The 20,995-nt window shown below is 36.6% G+C and overlaps 1 protein-coding gene across 1 annotated transcript in view; it reads left to right on the forward strand.

Moving 5' to 3' along the window:
- Vwa8 (von Willebrand factor A domain containing 8) overlaps positions 1-20,995 on the forward strand; it is a gene marked incomplete at its 5' end in the record, with an annotated part of 371,699 nt that overhangs the window by 98,229 nt on the left and 252,475 nt on the right. Inside the window, 1 exon segment of the mRNA XM_013506956.1 lies at positions 17,535-17,695. Coding sequence (XP_013362410.1) covers positions 17,535-17,695 — 161 coding nt within the window.

The following is a 20,995-nucleotide window of genomic DNA, read 5'->3' on the forward strand; positions in this document are numbered from 1 at the left end:
TTTTTCTCCGGTACCGGGAACCGAACTCACGACCTTGCGCTTGCCAGGCAGGCGCTTTTGCCGCTGAGCTAAATCCCCAGCCCTATTTTTATTTTTTGAGGAATATTCATATTGATTTCTATAATGGTTGTAATAGTTTGCATTCCCACCAGGTATAGGAGGATTCCTCCCATCCCCCTATCATCCTCACCAGCGTTCATTGTTGTTTTGTGTTCTTCACAGTAGCCACTCTGATTGAGGTGATTCTACCCTTTTAGCTTTCATATATAAGTAAGATCATGTAGTATTTGTCTTTCTTTGCCTGCTTTATTTCATTTGTTATGATGTTGTCCAGTTTTATCCATAACATTGCACATGACAGAATTTTCTTCTTTTTAAAAGCTGTATAGTACTTGTGTATATGTGCCATATTTTCTTTATTCATGGACACTTTCTTTTGATGGACACTTAGGTTGACTATATGTCTTGATTATTATGAATAATGCTATAGTGAATATGGCAGTGTAATTTTTTTAATTACTTGTTGATTTCCTTGGGATATATACCCAGAAAGAAGACAGCTGGATCATGTGGTAACTCTGTTTTTATTTTTTGAGAAAATGCCATTTTAATTTCCATAATATACTAATGTACACTCACAACAACAGAAAACAAGGATTCCTTTTTATCCACATGTTAACTAATACTTGTGTTCTATTATCTTTTTTTATATTACTCTTTCTAACAAACATGGTTCACTATTTCATTGTGGCTTTGATTCACATTGCTCTCATGATTAGTGATACTGACCCTTTAATATATTCATTGGCCATTTGCATGTTCTTTGAGGAATGTCTATTCATATTTTTTGTCCATTTTTTAAAAACTTGGGTTATGTGGTTTTTGCTCTTGGTTTGAGTTTATTTTAAATTTGGTTAGTAATCCTTTATCAGATGTGTAGTTTGCAAATATTTTCTGTAGGTTATCGTTTTTTTGGTGGGGGAGACAAGGGGATTGAACTCGGAACCTTCATACTGACATATATCACCACCCTCCTTCATCTTCTGTTTTATTTTCAGACAAGGTCTTGCTAAGTTGCCAAGCCTAGGCTCAAATATTTTAACCCCTACTTACCATTTTTAATGCTGTAAATGGGATTTGTTTTAGACAGTTGCTGGTATACAGAAATGCTATGTTCTGTATGATGATTTTGTATACTGCAACTTGCATGTAGTTATTAGTTCTAACAGTTTTTTTTGTGTGAAATCTTGTAGTTACCTGTGTATAAGATCACGTTGTCTAAAATAGGTGGTTTTCTTCATTTGGGTGTAGTTATCTTTTCTTTCTTTTTTTTTGCTTTTAGCCAAAAATTTTTGTGCCTTATTGAATAGAATGGTGAGAATGGGAGCCTTAGTTTGTTTTTGGCCTTAGAATTTTCTTCTTTTTAAAAGCTGTATAGTACTTGTATGTATGTGGCATATTTTTTTACTTGTGTGTATGTGCCATATTTTCTAGGAAAAAATTTCAGCATTTCACCATTGAGTACAATATTAAATATAGGCTTGTCATATATCTATTTCAACAAAATAAGGTGAAATATTATTATGAAAAGATATTGAATTTTGTGACTACTTTCTCACCATCTATTGAGATGACCATATGATTTTTCTCCTTTGTTTTATTGATGTGGTATGTCACATTTATTGATTTGTGTATGTTGAACCATCCTGTACTCCAGGGATAAATTCTCTATTCATATTGTTTAATCCTTTCAACGTGCAGTTAAGTTTTGTTCCAACTCTTTTCTTGAGGATTTTTGCATTTAATTGCATCAAGGATATTGGGCTCTAATTTTATTTTCTTGTGGTGTTTTTGTCTGACTTTGATATCAGAGTAGTGCTCGTCTTATAAAAGTAGTTTGAAAGTTGTTATGGCTTGTATCTGCATGGCCCTCCAAAGTCTCATGCACTCATAGGTGGGGCTTTTGCGGGCTTGCTGGATCTAGGCCCTGTTGTAGTGGGATTAAGAGTGTGTGGTACTAAATTAGTCCACTGATTGGAATTAGCATAGTTCTGGATGGCACCCAAAAGGCTGGTAGCCTAGATGGGATATAAAAGAAATGCAGGCTGACTGCTTAGGGCTTGTTGTTCACTGCCTTTCTCCTGCCACACCATGAACTGTTTCTCCTCTGTGATGCCCCTCTGCTATGCCACCTTACCTTGGAGTCAGCCAGCCATCGACTGAAACCTCTAAAAATTGGGAACTGAAATAAACTTTTCCTCCTTTAACTTGTAGGTGTTGGGTATTTTGTCCCAGGAATGAGAAAAGTAACCAAGACAGAAGTATTCGTTATTCAATTTTTTGGAAGGGTTTGAGAAGGATTTGATTAGTTCTTCTTTAAATATTTGGAAGTATTTATCAGTTATGCCATCAGGTACTGGGTGTTTCTCTGTTGACAGATTTTTAGATACTGAGTTAATTTCCTTGCCCATTACTAGTTTGTTCCAGTTTTCTATTTCTTCATGATTTAAATTTGGTAAATTGTATGTTTCAAGAAATTTATCCATTTGTTTTACTTTATCCAATTTGTTGGATAAAGTTGGTATATAATTATGCATAGTAGTCTCTTAGGGTTCCTTGTACATATATCTACATTATCAGCATGGTTTCTTCACTTTTGTTCATATTATCTGAGTTACCTTTCTTTTTTTCATAGTTGATCTCGCTAAAGGTTTGTCAATTTTATTATTTAAAAAAGTCAACTCTAGGTACCTTTATCTTTTTTATTATTTTCTGCTTTCTATATTATTTATTTCTTCTGTGATCCTTCCTTTGTTAACTTGGGGTTCAGTATTTCTTTTTCAGTGCCTTAATGTTTAATGTTAACTTTTGGCAGGGGAGGTATTGGAGACTGAACCCAAGAATACTCCCCCACTGAGCTGTTTCCCCAGCCCTTTTCATTTCTTATTTTGAGACAGGGTTTTGCTAAGTTACTGTGTAGCCCTTGCTGGGCTTGTATTTGTGATTTTCCTGCCTCTGCCTCCCGGAATGAATGCTGAGATTATAGGGATGTACTGGCACACTCAGGTCTTTTTTCTTATTATGGGCATTTATTGGTATTAACTTTCCTCTCATAACTGCAACTCAGAAGTTTTGATATGCTCTATGTTCAGTTTTGTTTATTACAAAATATTTTTTGTTTCACTTTAAAGTTCTTCTTGACTCACTGGTTTTTCAGGACTGTGTTGTATAATTTTCAATATTTTCCAAAATTCCTCCTGTTTTTGATGTCTAGATTCCTACCATATTGGTGAGCAAAACATACTTAATATGATTTCAGCCTTACTACTTTATTGAAACCTGTACCAGGAGTTCTTATTAAATATTTGTGTGTTGAATTTATTCTAGAATTAAAAGTAATATGTGTGCCACCACTACAGTCCCGAGTATTCTGAATTTGACTCTATTACCTTCGCAGTGAGCTCCATGTTTTCATGTTATTAGTAGGTGCCTTTTGTTTTGTCTCCATTTAACACTTCTTATCTAGTAGACTTAGTGGTGATGGGAGCTCAGCTTTTTTTTTTTTTTTTTAAGAAGTCTTTATGTTGCCTTCATTTCTGAAGGTCAGCCTTACTGGTGATAGTATTCTTAGACGATAGTTGTATTAGTCAGCTTTTGGTTCCTGGGACAAAATACCTGATACTCAGAACTTAAATGAGGAGAGGTTTATTTTGGCTCATAGCTTCAGAGGTTTCAGTCATAGGTGGGCTGGTTCTGAGGCAGAAGCATCAGGGCAAAAGGGTAAAGTAGGAAAGCTTTGCAGCACCTCACCGGAGTCAGGAAGTCAAGAGCAAGGAAAGAGCTAGAGAAGAAGAGGCCAGGTGCCAGACAGTGCCCAGGTCATGCCTCCATAACCCACTCAGAAATACTCAAAAGTGTCCTTTAGAAATCTAGACATTTCTCAAGACAAGCAAGTTAGCAAGAGTAACCATTGCAGCAGTTGTTTTCTTTCTGCACCCATTTTACTCTTCTGGCCTGCAAAGTTTCTGCTGAGAAATCCGCTGATAGTTTTAGCTGGTTCCCTTGTGATGAATTATTTTTTTCTTTCTGCTATTGAAAAATCTCTCGTCTTTGACTTTTATGAATTTGATTATGTTGAGTCTGGTGACAATTTATATGTAATCTCAGGGTTCCTCTGGAGTTTATGGATCTTGAATCTTCATTTCTCTCTCTGGATTCAAGGAGATTTTTATCATTAAAAAAAGCTTTCTGCTTGCTTGTCTTTCTAGTATTTATCTGTTACCACTGTAATGCAGTATCTGTTTACTTAGTGGTGTCCCATAAGTCCTGTAGGCTTTCTTTATACTTTTTCATTCTTTTCTCATTTTGTCCCTCTGACTGTAATTTTGAATGCTATTTAACATATTTCTGCTGGGTAGAATTAAAAATGACTTATGTGTCACCATTACAGTCCAGGGTATTCTAAATTTGACTATATTACCTTCACAGCGAGTTCTATACTTTCATATGTTTTCATGTTGTTAGTAGGTGGCCTTTTGTTTCATCTCCATTTCACACTTCTTATCCAGTTGATTTAAACACTAGTGGTACATGCATGACCATCCTATCAGGCTTCAACCACTGGTATTTAGTTATTTAACATCAGATGATGGAATTCAAATCAAAACCCACTGGCAATGAGACATAGATTATGGTGCCTTTGTGAATGTGTTAGTCATTGATTTTTTTCTGCTGCTTGATCAAGTCTGATGTTGAAGCTCTCTGTTGAATTTTCCAATTTAATCATTTTATTCTTTAGATTGACAAATTTGTTTTTGTTCTTTCATGTGGTTTCTGTCTCTTTGCTAGGCTTTTCACTTTGTCCATGTATTGTTTTCCTAATACAGATAGCTCTCCCTATTCAGGTATAATACAGCTATCTCTATTAGCTATTTCTAATAGCCATCTCTACTCAGATATAATCTGTATTCTAATACAAGTATCTATCTTTATTCTCCTGTAGCTTACTGTACTGTTTTAAGATAATTATTTCAAGTTGTCACATAGTTCATAGAGCTTAATTTTTTTAGATTCAGTTAATGGCCTTCATCCATCCCCCATAGGTCATGTTTTCTCTCATGTTTGTGATCTTCACAGCCTTGTTCTAGGGTCTATATTTGAAGAAGCAGGTACCTCTGTAGTTGTTACAGACTGACTTTGGTCCAGAAAGCCCTTAAAAGGTTAATTCAGCAAGACATTGCAGATGGGCCACCTTGCAGAGTCTGTGGTGGACTTGCTTGTGAGCCCTTCATGCCTGAGTCAGTAGCTGGGTGGGCCTGGATCCTGGAACCAGGAGTGGACCTGGCACTGCGGCAGGCCTTGGGCCTGAGTCTGCAGGGCTCGGGTTATCACTGCGACAGCCTTGGCATCAGGGGCCATGCAAATGGATGTGTGTGAGAGTTGTCCATGTGAATGGACCTGGTGCCTGAGTTCAGGGTGACCTGAACTACTTTTAAAGTATGTGCTTGACTCCTTACTTAATTGAAACAGTATGTTTTTAGTAATGGTCATCATCTCTATGTTGTCTCAACAAATTCAGTTATCATGAGATATTTATTAGATTTGTAGAAACACACTACAAGGCCTCTGGGGATGTATATAAAAATAAACACTACAAATAAAGCCAAGTCCATTAGTCAGAGAAAGAAAATAAAAGCAAAGTGGCCAAGAAATTCTAATAAATAAGGAACTGTAGTCTAAAAGGTCTATTTTACTATTTCTAAGTATCCATAATGTTGAAGTTGGAAGCCATTTCAAATTTGTGTATTATCTATGGAACAACTTCAAGCATTAGAACACTATAACGAGGTTGTAGTACTGTGTGTAACAGCAGAGTGTTATGCTTGACCATGACTCTTAGTCAGTACCTTAGCTTTACTTTACTTTATGGTGATTTTGATTAGAAATCCTTTCAGGGTCCTTAGGATGTTGTAGTCATTTAAGACTGCTACATGGAGGAAGAGTTTGCTAAACAGTTTTGAATTTAATGATGAAGTTAAATAAGAGTGATCCTTGTGGGGAATTGTTATGGTTTGTGTCTGGGTGTCCCCCCAAAGCCTCATGTGGTCATGGAGTAGGCTTTTAGAATTTGATTGATTATGGGTGTGAGAGCTACACCTGCCCTGGGGTGGATAGTTTGCATATGTAAGGGAGGGGAACAGGGTGCTTCTGGCCATTTCCTCCCTTGTGTGTGCTTGTTGCTTTTGCTGTGTTCTGCTGTGATGAGCTGTAGCCTTCTGCCATGTGCCACTCTGCCTTATAATCTGTCAAGTATGAACTGAAACTGCCACAAACTGTAAGCGAAATAAACCTTTCCTTCCTTAATTTTGGGCGTCAGGTATTTTGTCCCAGCAACGAGAGAAAAGTAACCAAGACAGAATTTGGTACCAGGAGTGGGGTCGTTGCTGTGAGTATATCTGACCATGTGGTTCAAGAACCTTTGGAAATGGCTTGTGGGAAGTGTGCAGAAAGGTTCAGAGATGTCGCCTGAAAGAGAAGTGCTAGAACACCTTCGGCTGTTCTGTCTGGGAGATTCTGGTCAGAGCTCCAAAGATCAGAAAGCTGTTAGAAATCCTACCAGTAAAGACTGGGTTTTTGTTGGGAAGAAGGACTCCATTGGTTGTTGGACTCCAGACAATGTGTGTTATGGCTTAGCAGAAAGTTTGTGTGCATTTTGCTCATGTCCAGAGACTTTGCCTAAGACTGAGATTAAGGGCGGCAGCGGACTGATTAATCTGGCAAAAGAAATTTCAAGGCAGTCAAATGTTGGGGCAGTGGCATGGCTATTGTTGGGGGCTTTTAGCCAGATTTATATTGAGAATCAAGAACAAAGAGCCCAGCAGGATGATTTAAAATGTTGTGAGTTTGGCCAGAAAGGAAGCTGCAATAATGCTGTGGACTGCAAAGATAAGGCTGAGGAGATCTCTATTGCTGAGAAGGAACAGGAGAATAGAAAAGATGGCCTGAGGGCATCACAAAAAGCAGCAAGTCTCCACCCTTTGCACCCTCAAAACTGCAAAGCTGACCGACCTTGCTTTGAGAAGAAAGCTGCTGAGCGCCATGTTCCAGAATGGCAGCGGCGGCCTTACCAGGTTCCAGAATGGCGGCAGCATAGAGGATCTGTTCCTCAGAATTGGACTCAGAGTGCCCAGCGATCCAGGCACTCGACCCCTGTGGCCAAGAGAGAGGAAAGCTTGGCTACTGCTCCAGGTGGCAGCAGACCTTGGCATCATCCACATGGCCCTGGCTTTAGGTGCATGGAGAATGCAAGAGTTCTGAGGTTCAAGAGGCTTCCACCCAGATTTCAGAAGGCCTGGGAGGCCAGGCAGTGTGCCCCTGAGAGGGCAATGTGTGAGGCTGTGAGTGTGAAGCAAAAGGTGCCCTGGAGACCTCAGAAGTTTGGAAAAGCCAAGACCGTGGATCATCTAAGGAAAACTGCAAGGAGGGAGCAAAGCAGGCCTAAGAGAGAGGTCATGTAACCACCAGAAATACGATAAGGGTGGACTCATGCAAGCACTTTGGAGCTCACAATGTGCCACAGATTGCTTCAGATGCTGGTCATGTAACTACAGGACATAATGTTAGCCCTGCTGGATTTTGGACTTGTTTTGGTCCCAATGCTCTGTGTCCTCCTGTTTGTATCTTTTGGAATGCTACTGCTTATTTTGTGCCATTAAATGTTGGAAATGTTTAACTTTTCATTTGTACAGGGGCTCACAGCTAAGAGTTTGCCTTACATCTTGGAGGAGACTTGGGACTTGGACTTTTCAGCAATGCTGCAACTGTTAGGACTTTGGCAACTCTTGCAGATGGACTAAATGCTGTTTGTGTGAAGGGATGGGCATGAGTGTTTGGGGAGCCAGGGGTGGAATGTTATGGTTTGTGTCTGTGCGTCCCCCCAAAGCCTCATGTGGTCATGGGGCAGGCTTTTAGAGTTTGATTGATTATGGGTGTGAGAGCTACACCTGCCCTGGGGTGGATAGTTTGCATATGTAAGGGAGGGGAAGAGGCTGCTTGAGGCCATTCCTCCCTTGTGTGTGCTTGTTGCTTTTGCTGTGTTCTGCTGTGATGAGCTGTAGCCTTCTGCCATGTGCCACTCTGCCTCATAATCTGTCAAGTATGAACTGAAACTGCCACAAACTGTAAGCGAAATAAACCTTTCCTTCCTTAATTTTGGAAGTCAGGTATTTTGTCCCAGCAACGAGAGGAAAGTAACCAAGACAGGAATATACTAAAAATAAAATAATGAGGGATATGCCATTTATTTAATTTTAAAATTCACAAATATTTCAAAATACCATATGTTTTGTGAAGCTATTTGATTTCTGAAAATAAGAAGTAACAGCATGCTTCGCAGTTTTATCACTTGGTTGCCCTTTTATGATTCCAAAATGCTTTGTTTTTCTATTCTTTTGCTGTTATAAAAATCAATCATTCGGGTTCTACATCACTTTCTGAATAAAACATTATAGCTAATTTGCAAGCCAGTCTCTTAATAGAAACAGGACTTTCTGAGCTGTTTGAAGTGAAAGGCTTTTGGTGGGAACCGTGGTGACAGAGCCAAAAAGAACCAAGAAGGGAAAGGGCAATGTTTTACAGAGCTCAGCTTGTGCCTCCAGGAATGTGCAGTTCAAGTATCTTGGGACTTGAGTCAGAAGAAGTTGCTAAAATCCTGATTTTACACTCTATTGACTGCAGTTAAAAGGTAACAACTTGAAGAAGAGTGTTAGCCAGCCCCATCCTGTGATATTTCATGCACATTTCCCTGAAGTTCTCCCAAATTTAGGTAGCTGTAGGCAGGAACTCTGCACAGGGAGGATTGATGCCCATTATGCTGTCACACAGATGGAAGGTAGGTAGGTTGGAAAGGTTACCCTGCTAGCTCAACCAGTTCATTGTTTAAATCTTAGCAAATCTTTTTCTGTGCTGCCTCAAGCAGAAGACTCTACTTTTCTCCCTTTAATGACTCCTTACATCCATCAGTGCTTTCAAATTTCACACCTAGTCAAGAGGTATTTGGCTTCCTGCGGCACATTGTCTCCTATGGAGGAACAATTCAGGAAAGGCAACTTTTGTTTTGCAAAAAAGGTGACCAAAAGTATACATTAAACCAATCAAAAGAGTTGTCAATTATTGAAGGCGTGTTATATTTCTTAGCTTTTTCCTCATACTCTTTACCTGTAACAGCCAATTATGGGTCTTCCATCACTTGATTTTGCAGAATCCATTGTAACCATGGATGTTTCCAACCCATCATTGCTGGTCCCATTATAGAACTTTGGTGCGAAATAAATTTGGCATATGGAATTTTACTTTATAGTACAGTAAAATGTACTTAAAGAATACCACTTTTGTCACTTCAACATTTGTAGATATTTAATTAAAATACATTTCATCCCATAATCTATTCACTAGGGAGCAGTAAGAGTGACCTTACAAGAATTTAAACAAGATCATATCATTTCCATGCATCCATCCTGTCAGTAGATTTCTATTATGCTTACAATAAAATAAAAACTCTGTACTCTGGCTAATGAGCCTTCCATTAATGAGATTGTCTGTTACAACCACTCAAGGATCTTTGTAAAGTGTCCCTGTCCAGAACATACCACCAATGACTGTGAAGTAACTGACATGAAGTGAGGCCTGGGCTTCAGTACCTTAAGATTCTAGGCAGTCAGTATTGAGAACCTTGCCCAATGTGACCTGAGCCATGATGGCTTCACCAGCCTTTTCCTTCCCTGCTGGATCCTCTGCTAATTATGTTTCAGTCCCTGGCTACTTTAGTCCATTAAATCTGTCTAGCTTCTTTCTGCTTCAAGGCATTTCCATGGGCTGTTCCATTTGTCCTGGAATACACTTTTCCTGACCTTCACATATCTTCTTGACATTCAAATCTCAACTTGAATATCTTGGGGGAAAGTATCCTTGATCCACCAAGTCAGCTGCTGCAATATCACCTGACATTTGGCTCTCAGTGTATAGTCCAGTCTGTTCTAGAACTGACTGTATAGCTCAGGCTGGTCTCAAACTCACAATTCTTCTGCCTCAGCCTCCTAAGCACTAGGATTATAGGCACGTGCCACTGCAGCCACATTTTCTTCAAAAACTTTAATAAGTTGTTTCATATTTTACTATTATCTTTAATTTGTGATTTCATTGTATTTACTTTGGCTATCTAAAACTAAGAGAAATTTATTGCAGAGTATTAGCTAGGTTATGGCATTTCTGGGAGAGACAAGAAACAGAATTTAGATTGTGCTCTTTGGGAATGACCAAAGCAGGGGAATTTCCATGATAGCTGCCCTAGAAGTAAAACTTTCTTTGTGCTGTCTCTCACGGGGCTCTCCTCATCCCTCACTGCCATTCTGCCAGTCTACTGGATGTGTGCTCTTGGTAGAACATTGTCATATACAGAACAGGAGTTGAAAAGACATTAAATACAGTGTTTCAGCTGAGCAGGGTGGTACACGCTGGTGATGCCAGCACTCTGGGAAGCTGAGGTAGGAGGATCTCAAGTTCAAGCTCAGGCTGTATAACTTAGCAAGTGCCTGTCTCAAAAATTTAAAAAGGCTAGGGAATGTAGCGTAGTGTGAAGTCTGTGAGATCAGTCCCCAGTGCTGAAGAAAAATAAGAAAGAGAGAAGAGGGGGAGAGGGGAGGAGAGGGGAGAAGAGGGGAGGGGAGGAAGGAGGGAGAAGTGGAAGGGAAAGAGGGAAGAGAAATGTTTCTAGTTTTCTGGCTTTTAGTACAGGAAGGCTAGTAGAAGGGTACTTGATTGGAGATCATCATTTATAATACTGTACATTACATTATTTCCACCTGCCCTGATGCTGACTTTCTGTTTTATCTTGAGACTTTAGTAAGATACCCTTTAGTTTAGTTGGTTGTTAGTAAGATAATGAATTTGATTGGCTGGGTAGCTTCAACAGAAGCTCTTTGTTCACAAAATAAATCTTTAGAGCAGATCATTTTGAAATAGACCCTAGTAGTTACCATGAATCAAGCTATAAATGATTCAAAATGAACTTCCCATGGATGGTAGAGTAACTGAACCAGGGCAGACTTACAATGTCAACATATACATAAAAGGGAGCATTTATTTTACATATCACAGGTTAAAAATAGTTCTTTAAAAGAAGAAATTTGACAGACAAGCATGGGAGAGTTTACAGATAATTTTACAATATATAGTATCTAAAACAAGAGGCCTTATTGAGATCAAGCATAAATGACACTGAGGAATGTTGGCAGTGTGCCCTGTGTTCTGTTCACTGAGCTTGCTTAGACTCTGTAAATAATGGCTTTGTTTCTATTCTAAGACCAAAAAAAAATTAACTTACTTTGTTTATATAACATGTATGCAATATTGTGTGCTGAACAGGTATGGAAATCATTAACCCTTTGTTGTAAAGTTCCTGGTTTACAGAACTTAAATTTAGATTTGCTTAGTGTTTATATGACTGATAGAATTTTTTTTTTGAGAGAGAGAGCTAGAAAGCCTAGAGAATTCTAGCTAGTTTATATTGGAAAACAAAATCATCATATTTATTTACCCCAATCAAAAAAATTAAATGCCATAGTTTATATTTTAATTTAGAAATGAGAGTGAAGAATCATATCTACCTAGAGATATTCTTACTGTTAATTAAAATATTTTTATTTCAGTCTTTTACATCTATATTTAAAGACTTTGCAACATCAGTGGTGGCTAGCTGCATTTGAAGTCATTTCATAGAATAGTGAGCATAGTCACTACTCTTCTCAGAGATGGTAATTGAGAGCATAATGAGGAGTTGATTTGTGAAGCTAGCCTGAGAGCTGTGTAATCAGTACATTCTTCTCTTAACCCCACAATCTATGAATTGATTAATGCAGACCAACTCTTTCTTTGTAGAATTCCATTTCTGGAATTTGTTGCTCTTTTTGGTTAGGTCTAGAGGATAACCTAGCTCTACACATTGGCTTTGACTGAGTAAACAGTTTAACCCCTTCTTATCTCAGTTTTCTCATCTATGAAAAGAGATCAATAATTATACCTATTTCTCAGAGATATAAGGATGACGAGTTAATATATGTAAAGTACTTGACACCTTGTAAGATTTTCATAAGCACGAGCTGCTGTAATTATTGTTGCTTCTATTCTTAATTCTTAAATACTGGTGTATGATGATCTGACCCTTTGGGACAAACTTTCTCAATCACATTATAAAGAATTGTAATGCTACTTCTGGTTTGGTGTTAATGTAGTAGTTAATATGATGCATGTACTTTTGTTTTATTTAAAGAGAATTTAAAAAACAATACAAACAATGCAGAATTTCAAAACAAGAAGATAGGAAATGAGCTATGGTTGTCATATTCCATATTGTTATCTTCAAAGTAGTTGTTCAGATTACCAGATATAGGCATGTGACATGCAAAATGCATATATTTTTAATGTCAGGCTTTATGTTGATTATTAGATTTGATTCAAATTCTAATTTTTCCTGTATATTTTTGTATAGCGTCTTTTCCGTTCTTGGTTCATCTTCCCTTGTTTAATTTTCTTTATCCATTTATGTTTAATCATACAGTATTTTTGTAAGGCAACTTAGGTACTTTATGGAACTCTTCCAAGTTCATATGGTGAAATTGTGAATTGTTTTAGACCTGATTGAGGTCATAGTCCATATACAGTTTGATATTCTACTTTTGCCAGTAATTTTAAGTTTTTTTTTACTAGAAAAATAATGTATATATGTGTATTATAATGTAAAATTTTACTTTCATATGAATATTCATTTTTTAAAGAGTAGTAGTTAAAATTTCTTTATATACTAAAAATATATCAGTTTTCTTCTGAATGACATTATGACTTGAAACTAATTCTAGTGTAATTCTATTCATTGTGCACATAATCTATTTAAACAGTTATTTTTTTGAGCTAATGACTTATATCTAGATTTCTCAGGAAAATGTTAGAATGTTAGTGGGGTCCTTCAAAAGTTCTAACTGGACATGGTGGCTGGTGGCTATAATCCCAGCACTCTGGGAGTCCAGGGAAGGAGGATCACAAGCTCAAGGCCAGGCAACGTAGTGTCTTAGCAGACACTGTTTTAAAATAAAAGACATAAAAATGGGGCTGGGGAGGTGAAGGCCCTTGGTTCAATATCAAGTACCCACCTCCCCAAGGAAGTTCTAAAAACAGTTTAAGGCACAAAATTTCTTAAAGGCTCAAACCTATATTCTCTGATACCTTCTATGCAATTATGCTTCTATATTTTTATTTTCAGTATGGTTTCTTCTTAGGAGATATACTGTACATATGTTTTACAGGGGTCTGAATAAGGTGAGGTGTTGAAGGTTAGACAGTGAGTGGTAGCTTTAAGGAGCTAAATTTCATGGCATTTTAAAAATGTTTAAGGAAATACAGGAAGGAAATGGTTCAGGCTCTATGATACCATTAGTGTGCTATTTTTATTCTCTTAAATTCAGTGGTTTCAGGGATAAGAAAAATACATGCAAAAATGAGAACATTCCATCTATCTTGGTTTTCATTAGTGTGCTTTCAAAATATCCATTAAAAAAAGCACAGTACAAAAAGTATTTGCTTTTTAACTTAGTAATAGAGATGTGCATTTAGGCAGGAAAAATCATATATGGTGAATATTTAAAATTTTAAAAAGGTTATTACAATTAAAGGCATGTCATTACTCCCCCTCAAGATACTCCCCCTTACTTCAAGCACACTTGCCCAACCTTGTTGCTACTTTTCAAAGCAGTTCTGCAAGTCCTCTTTCATAAGTGTCTTTGTGAGGTATGATCAAAATTAGAATGAAAGCTATTATTTAGGCAGGCTCATAAAAACATCCCAGTGTGTCCTTGATCACTGTGCTCACCACCTCTGACACACTGCAACTTCTGGCTCTTCCCTAAAATCAGAGTGACTATAAAAGTTAAAGTTTCAATTCATTGAAGAGATCAAGGCAGGTGTGACAGCACAACTAAAGAGACTCAGAAAAGCCGGCTTCCAGAACTGCTTTAGAAAGTAGCAAGAACAATGGGATAACTGTTGGGGGTGGAGGGAAGAGGGAGGGTTAATGGCGTTCATCTTGTATGGAATAAGAGTTTTAAAATATTGACCGTATGTTTTAATCACACCCACGTATCAGTGACCCATTAAGACTCTTCTAAAAATTTTCTGTTAATTAGATTTGATTAGGTCTGCGTATTCTGTGAAGGTTTAGTTTGGTGTCCTTTCATTCTTACACAATTGAAAAAACAACTTTCACACAATTGAAAAGAATTTTGGATTAATAATGGGGGAAATAGAACCAACTATTTCTTTAGATAAAGGCTGTGATTTTTCTCTTTCACTGTAGGATCTTATTTATGAAAATCAGCAGCTTATATTTAAAAGGAAGATCTTTTTCTCTCAGGAAGGTTTTTATTTTAATGCAAAATATATTAGATATGAAGAATGATTCTAACAAGAGATTTGTATAGAGTCTAAAAAGTGAACTGATCTAGTCTTCTCAGAAATGCCAAATATTTTCCACTTTTCACCATTCTGAAGATTGAAAACAAGAAGAATATTTCTGGTCTGTACTTGCTGTGGTTGGTATTAATGGCACTGAGCTATACTATATTAGTCTCTTACAGCTTGCTTAACAACAAATAATTATTTCATTTCTCTTCAGTAAATATAAGGGAGTTTACAATTGCTAAGTTCAAAAAGAGGAGCCGATGTGCCAGTTGTCCTTCTCATCACTGTGTTAGTAAATGTTTACTTACTTGAACGAGGAAAGCACTGTAAACATTGTATGAGTTAAGATATTATAGTACTTTGGAAACATGACCACACAAAATAGTGTTTTTTTCATATCCTGCACAAAATTGTGATTTATGCTATGCTGTTATAACACAGGGGAATTCGCTCCATTGAATTTTTAAAAAATTCTATTGAAATTTGCTAACCCCAGCTTCTTAGGACCCTGATCCTCTTATGCCAGAGTCCTGACATTTGTCATCCCCATCTGTTTTCAGTCTGGAGCTAGGATATTCAGAATTAACATCCATCTATTTCTTAGCTAATATGGTATCAGTGGGGTGACTTCCTTGTGCTGCCTCCTCCTCTGAGTTCCAATAGGAGAGTAAAGGAGACAAGGCCTACTGTTTCCTTATTTTTTCACCTTACTTTTAAATTACATTATTTGTTATTTTATATATCTTTGTGCCATCTCATTAAGTCCTATAAGGAAGCAGTATAAATAAATGGATAAAGATTCATATCAGTTAATGTCTTATAAAACAGTATTCCTGCCTGGATAGGACATCAGAATTACAATCATAGTATTAATTAAAAAGCTGGTAGTTTGACCAACTCAGTCAAGATAGTGAGGATATTCAGGATAGAGAGGCCTGAGCTTAGGTATTTTCAAAAAATTTCCCAACTATTTCTGATCTGTATGTTTGATTTTAAGCCACTATACTAAAGATGTTTCCAGTTTAATTTTCTAGGATAATATGATACATAACTCTATAATGAATATTTTTCTGGAATAATTAGTAGTGAGAGATTTAAGTTTACTTGTTTTGACATTAAAAAGATAATATATGTGTATGTATGCACACATATACACTCAATTTTTAAAAAATAATTATGAAAATGACTCATAGAACTTAAATTTTTTTTCTATTTTGCCTAGAGCAATTCACTTACCAGCGTGTAGCACAGCTTGGGTGGGAATGAGCTCATCCCCACTGTGCACCATCGCCCTAAACACTGGTGATGGGGATGAGTTAATTTTGGCTGTTGTAACTGTCACTGGCAGCATAGAGTGATACTGCTTATATATAGTTGGCATAAAATTTAAAATTTGTAGTAGAAGAATTACATACAGTTATTAAAAGAGTTAGGCCAAATTCTAATTCATGTGCCAAAGCCAGACACTTAAGTCTGGAAAGTTTAAATGTTATTATTTCTAATGTCTTTATGATTCAAAAGTAGCCTGTTTGCCTTTTTAAAAAATTTTTACTGCTACATATTTTCAGTATTTCCTAAGTCAGTACCTTTTGATAGTGAGAAGGTTGAAGATTTGCATTTTAATCTTGATTTCAATCCAGATTCATTGTTATTATTCAATCCAGATTATTGTTATTAGTTTCCTATCTGCTTCAAACTTGGAGTGATTATCAAAGAATTTATAAAAACTTTAAATTTTTGAATAAATGTGACCATAAAAATTTTAGTTTTATCTTAAGATGGTAACAGATCATCTTCAATATGCTTATTAACACATGTAAGTAAAAAGTTGTTCCTATTATGGCACCACATTTTTTACAGTAGAAAGATTTTTTTGTATACCACAACTATGAATGATTTGTCTAAGTCTGTTACATCATTTTCGTGCTAGCGTATTGCATGTGTGCTTTGAAAACTTACTTGTAAGTGCCATGCTATTGTTTCTCAATTCCTGTACCTCATCTGATGACTGGCCTCAGTTTCTTCCACTCTTAAGCTTCTTTAACTATAGTGAGTCACTGTGATGGGTCCTAGTGTGGCTTTTCAAGAGAATTCATCAACTAGAAGAAAATGCACACTCTTGATAATAATCTCTTGGTGTTGAGTTTGCATGGTGTCTCACTTTAAAATGGAATCAACATATGTCTTAGTTACTTTTCTCTCACTGCTGAGAAAAAATACCTGACACCTAAAGTTAAATGGGGAAAGGTTTATTTAGCTCACAGTTTGTAGAGGTTTCAGTCCATAATCAGCTGGCTCCAGGGCAGGGTGGCTTTGCAGAGGAGAACAGTTCATGGTGGGCAGAAGATAAAAAAATCAATAACTGACTTTAACAGCGTCTTTCTGCCCCCTTTATGCTTTATCTGGGCTGCTGAGATTAGGGCAATGCCAAACCAATCAGTGAACTGATCACACACCCTTAACCCCAGCATCATTCACTGTACATTCAGCCACCTCTGAAAAAGCCCTAAGACTGCATGAGGCTTTGGGGGGACGTGTAGACAGAAACCATGACAGCACATTTCATTCCCTGCAGGAGTAAAGCTGAGTTAAATTCTATTAAATGCGGTTGGAGGTTGAAGGGAGAGGAGGGGATAGGAAAAATAGAGGAGTCAAGATATATCATGTACAGGTATAGATTCCCTGTGGTGAATTTTATTGTTATGTATATCTAAAAATGTCCAATGAAATTAAGTTTAAAAAGTAGGTAAAAATTACTACCATTATCTAAATGAACATTTTAAATGAAGAGGAAAGTACTAAGTAAAAGGGAGGAAGAACCTTCATTCTTACTGTCTGTGAATAAGTAATAGAAAAAAATCTGAACCTTTTTAAAGGTTTATCTCTGTGGTGGATTTGAAAAGAATTCCCATTTGTTATATGAAATAGTATTGCATAGAGAGATGACTGTAAAGCTAAATAAGCTACAATCTATGTCCTAAAACTTAAATTCTATGTTTTCTTTGGTGGTTGGTGGGCATTGGTTTTAGGATATGACAGCACGTGATCTACTACAGCAGAGATACACTCTTTCAAATGGAGACACTGCCTGGAGGTCCTCCCCGCTTGTGAATGCTGCTGTGGAAGGCAAACTGGTCCTGCTGGATGGAATTCACCGGGTCAATGCTGGCACACTTGCTGTGCTGCAAAGGTTTGTGTGAGTCATTCTTACCCAAAATAAACGCATTGTGTGTGCGTGTGCATGTGCATGCACACGCACACACACATCATTCCAATTTAAGCAGTAAACATGGAGCTTGCTCAGTGTTGTTTTATAAAACGGTATTATGCAGACCCTTAGAAATTCATAATTCTATATCCCAGTGGAATGACAGATTATTTATTGTTATAAACACACTATAGTAAAACTCCAAATATGGAACATTTTGGGGGAAGTACTACTACTATAGCAGAATTCTTTGTGTAAGAATTGAGAAGAGAAAATTTTTTCAGTAGTAGCTTTGAAAGACTTTGTATGTGCAGATTTACATATGCAACATCTCCACAGCTGAAGTTTCTTTTTATTATATTTTATAAATATTATTTTATTAACACCTGTTAATTTTAGATGTTAATGGTTCATTGTGACATTTCCATCCATGCAAACAGCATTCACTGATCAGATCCAAGCACCCGCCTTTCACAGTTCCACACCCCTTCCCCTGTGAAATATTTATTGCTTGATTGACCAGTTGATTTCATTATATTGGCTCTATAAATGGCTGTATTAAAAACTATTTTAAATAATACAACTCTTCTAAAACAAAAGGTATTGCATATTTATGTGCAATAAAGTAAAATTTAAAAACACTTCTCAATTCTGATTATCTGAATATAAATAATAACAAAAACAGAATAGTTGTGGACTTTAATCCGTTTTCCAGCCATATCTATCACTAATATGTTGTCTATGGTATTAAATTTTTTCCCCAATGTTATAAAATCTTTTATTATTTCTTCATAAAATTTTGCATAATCTTCAAAGAAACATTTTTGTGGCTGGTAAATTTGAAATTATTGACACCTTCAATGTATGCTTCACTGGAGATCATACTATTTTCAGTAGGGAAAATACTCTTTGTATAGATGTTGAGGCACCTAGTCAGCTCAGGAAAAGTGAAAGAAATTCTCAGTGCAAACTTTCTGGCATGAAAGTGTGAAAATCTGTCTGCTTAAACATTTTATCAGGTACTGTCATTTGGCCTTTTTTTTTGTGGTACTGGGGATTGAAGTCATAACCTTGCTAGACAAGTTCTACGACTGAACTACAACTCTAGTTTTTTTTTTATGTTAAAGAGAAAAGAACAAAAACAAATTAATAAAAACAAAGACATAAACAAAACAACACAAAAACAATAAAAGTGATACAGAATTTCAAACAAGGTGATAGGAAATTAACAATGGTTGTGGTATTACATACTGTTATCATCAAATTGGTCACTCAGATTATGTATATATATGTATGTATGTTTATGTATGTGTATATATATACACACATGATAGCTAAAATAATTGTACTACTAATTTCTGTTGGTTTATTGAAAGGAACCATTAATGAGTAAGTGTTTGATCAATCTTATATGCCTATATTTGGTTATCTGAGTAAAAACTCTAGTTCTTTAAAAATTTTTTTATTTTGAGTGAGAGTCTGGAAAAGTTTTCAGGCTGGCATTGAGCTTGTGATCTTCCTGACTCAGCCTCCCAAGTACACTGGAGGTGATTACAGGTGTGTATCACCACACCTACCTCATTTTACCTTTTTTGAGTAATTTTCTTCAGTAAGTATTTTTACAACACAGAGTTCATCCAACAAATCATTTTTATTTGTGATTCTTTCAAATGTGTCATTAAAGTAAGATGTGGTGAAATTGTAGACTTTCCTCAGATTCATGCCCTTCTGCCACAGCTGAAGTTTCTGTGTTTTGTCAGAATCATAGCTTCATAGGTTACATATTACATAACCTTCATAGGTTACATTATTGGTTGATCTTACTGGATTCTTCTCTTTTTGTTAGGAAGAAAAATATGTACTGTTAATATAAAATCTTAATAGCTAATTATGTTGTATAGAGATTAGAAAAACTTCCTTTGTAGGTAAAAGCTAGAATATTTCTATAGCCATTTTTTTTTTAAGTTTAGGTGTGAAAAAATATCCAGACATTTCTAAAACTTCTCTATAACTTATTTTTTTGTCTCTGATAGGACACAGATACTGAGTATGACTTAAGATTGTAAACGTATTGGGTTAATTCTGATTAGACTTGAGCCTATTTAAAAAAATAATAATCACAAATTTATGTTTGTAAATATATCATATGCTTGTAATTTTCTTTTCCAAACAGACAAATGCAGACATGAAGTAAAGTAACGCTCCTCTTTTGTGGAGTGTCTGTGGCATGTTTGACCAAGTAGAATAGTTGTAGTAGCAGCAGCTCTCATTAACTAAGTCCTTACTGTCCTCTCCTGGGTATTGTGCTCAGCTAGTGCTTCTTAAGTTTTTAACCTTGGAATCACCTTGCAGGGTGAGAATTTTAGAGAGTTGATGCTTGTACTCCATCTCCATAAATTCTGTTGTGATGGGTCCAGGCCAAGGTTTGAATATTGGTGTTTGCCAGAAGATCCTATTGTATAATCAAGGTCAAGAACAATGTATTATCTGTTTTATATTAGCTATTTAATTTTACAGTAACTCATTAGGTTGGCATTATTGCCTTAATTTCATCAAAGATAAAAATTTGGAGAGATAAAGTACTTCTCCTTCTCCCCCAGTCAAAGCTGGAGTTGAGTCCAGGTCTGACTGGTTCCATGGCCCATTCCCGTAACCTTGGCATTATGCACTCTCTCCTCCATCAGCGCCATCAGTAGAGGCTGTGGGACAGCGCCAACCTAGGTATGGAAAGACTTAGTGATTGGTGCTTTTTGACCTTTGCAACACTTTGAAGACAGTGCTGTTTGTGGTGTGAATGGTTAGTTTGGTCCCCCTCAGAGTTGGATATGAAATAGCAGTATAGTTATTTTATTATGAAGAGTTTTAATGCTTCAAATTTTGTAATTCCAAAGGTAGAAGTATTTTGATAATACCTTTCCTTAAGTTACATTAGACTCAGAGGAGTATGTGTCAACTGCCTTCCTTATAATAAATACATCATGATTATCTTGGGCCACTCATTCAGCACTTTCTTTCTGTCTTCTGCTGGTCCTCTCCTCGTTCTTCACCTTCTTCCTCCCTATCCACATCTAGTATTCATGCCTTTTACTTTCCAGTAAGGAAACCAAGTTTTGCAGGTGTCACAGCACTAGCCAACCTGAAATTTTGAATGGTTCGTCTGGCAAAATTGTTAGACTTAACTGGCAGCAACGATAGCCATGACTAAAATGTTGACTGTGTAATTCTACCTCTAATAACATCAGTGTTCAAGCCTGATTAATTTCCTGATATTTTCCTTATCCC

Source organism: Chinchilla lanigera, unplaced genomic scaffold, assembly GCF_000276665.1.
Source record: "Chinchilla lanigera isolate Chin_1 unplaced genomic scaffold, ChiLan1.0 scaffold00117, whole genome shotgun sequence".
Taxonomy (NCBI): domain Eukaryota; kingdom Metazoa; phylum Chordata; class Mammalia; order Rodentia; family Chinchillidae; genus Chinchilla; species Chinchilla lanigera.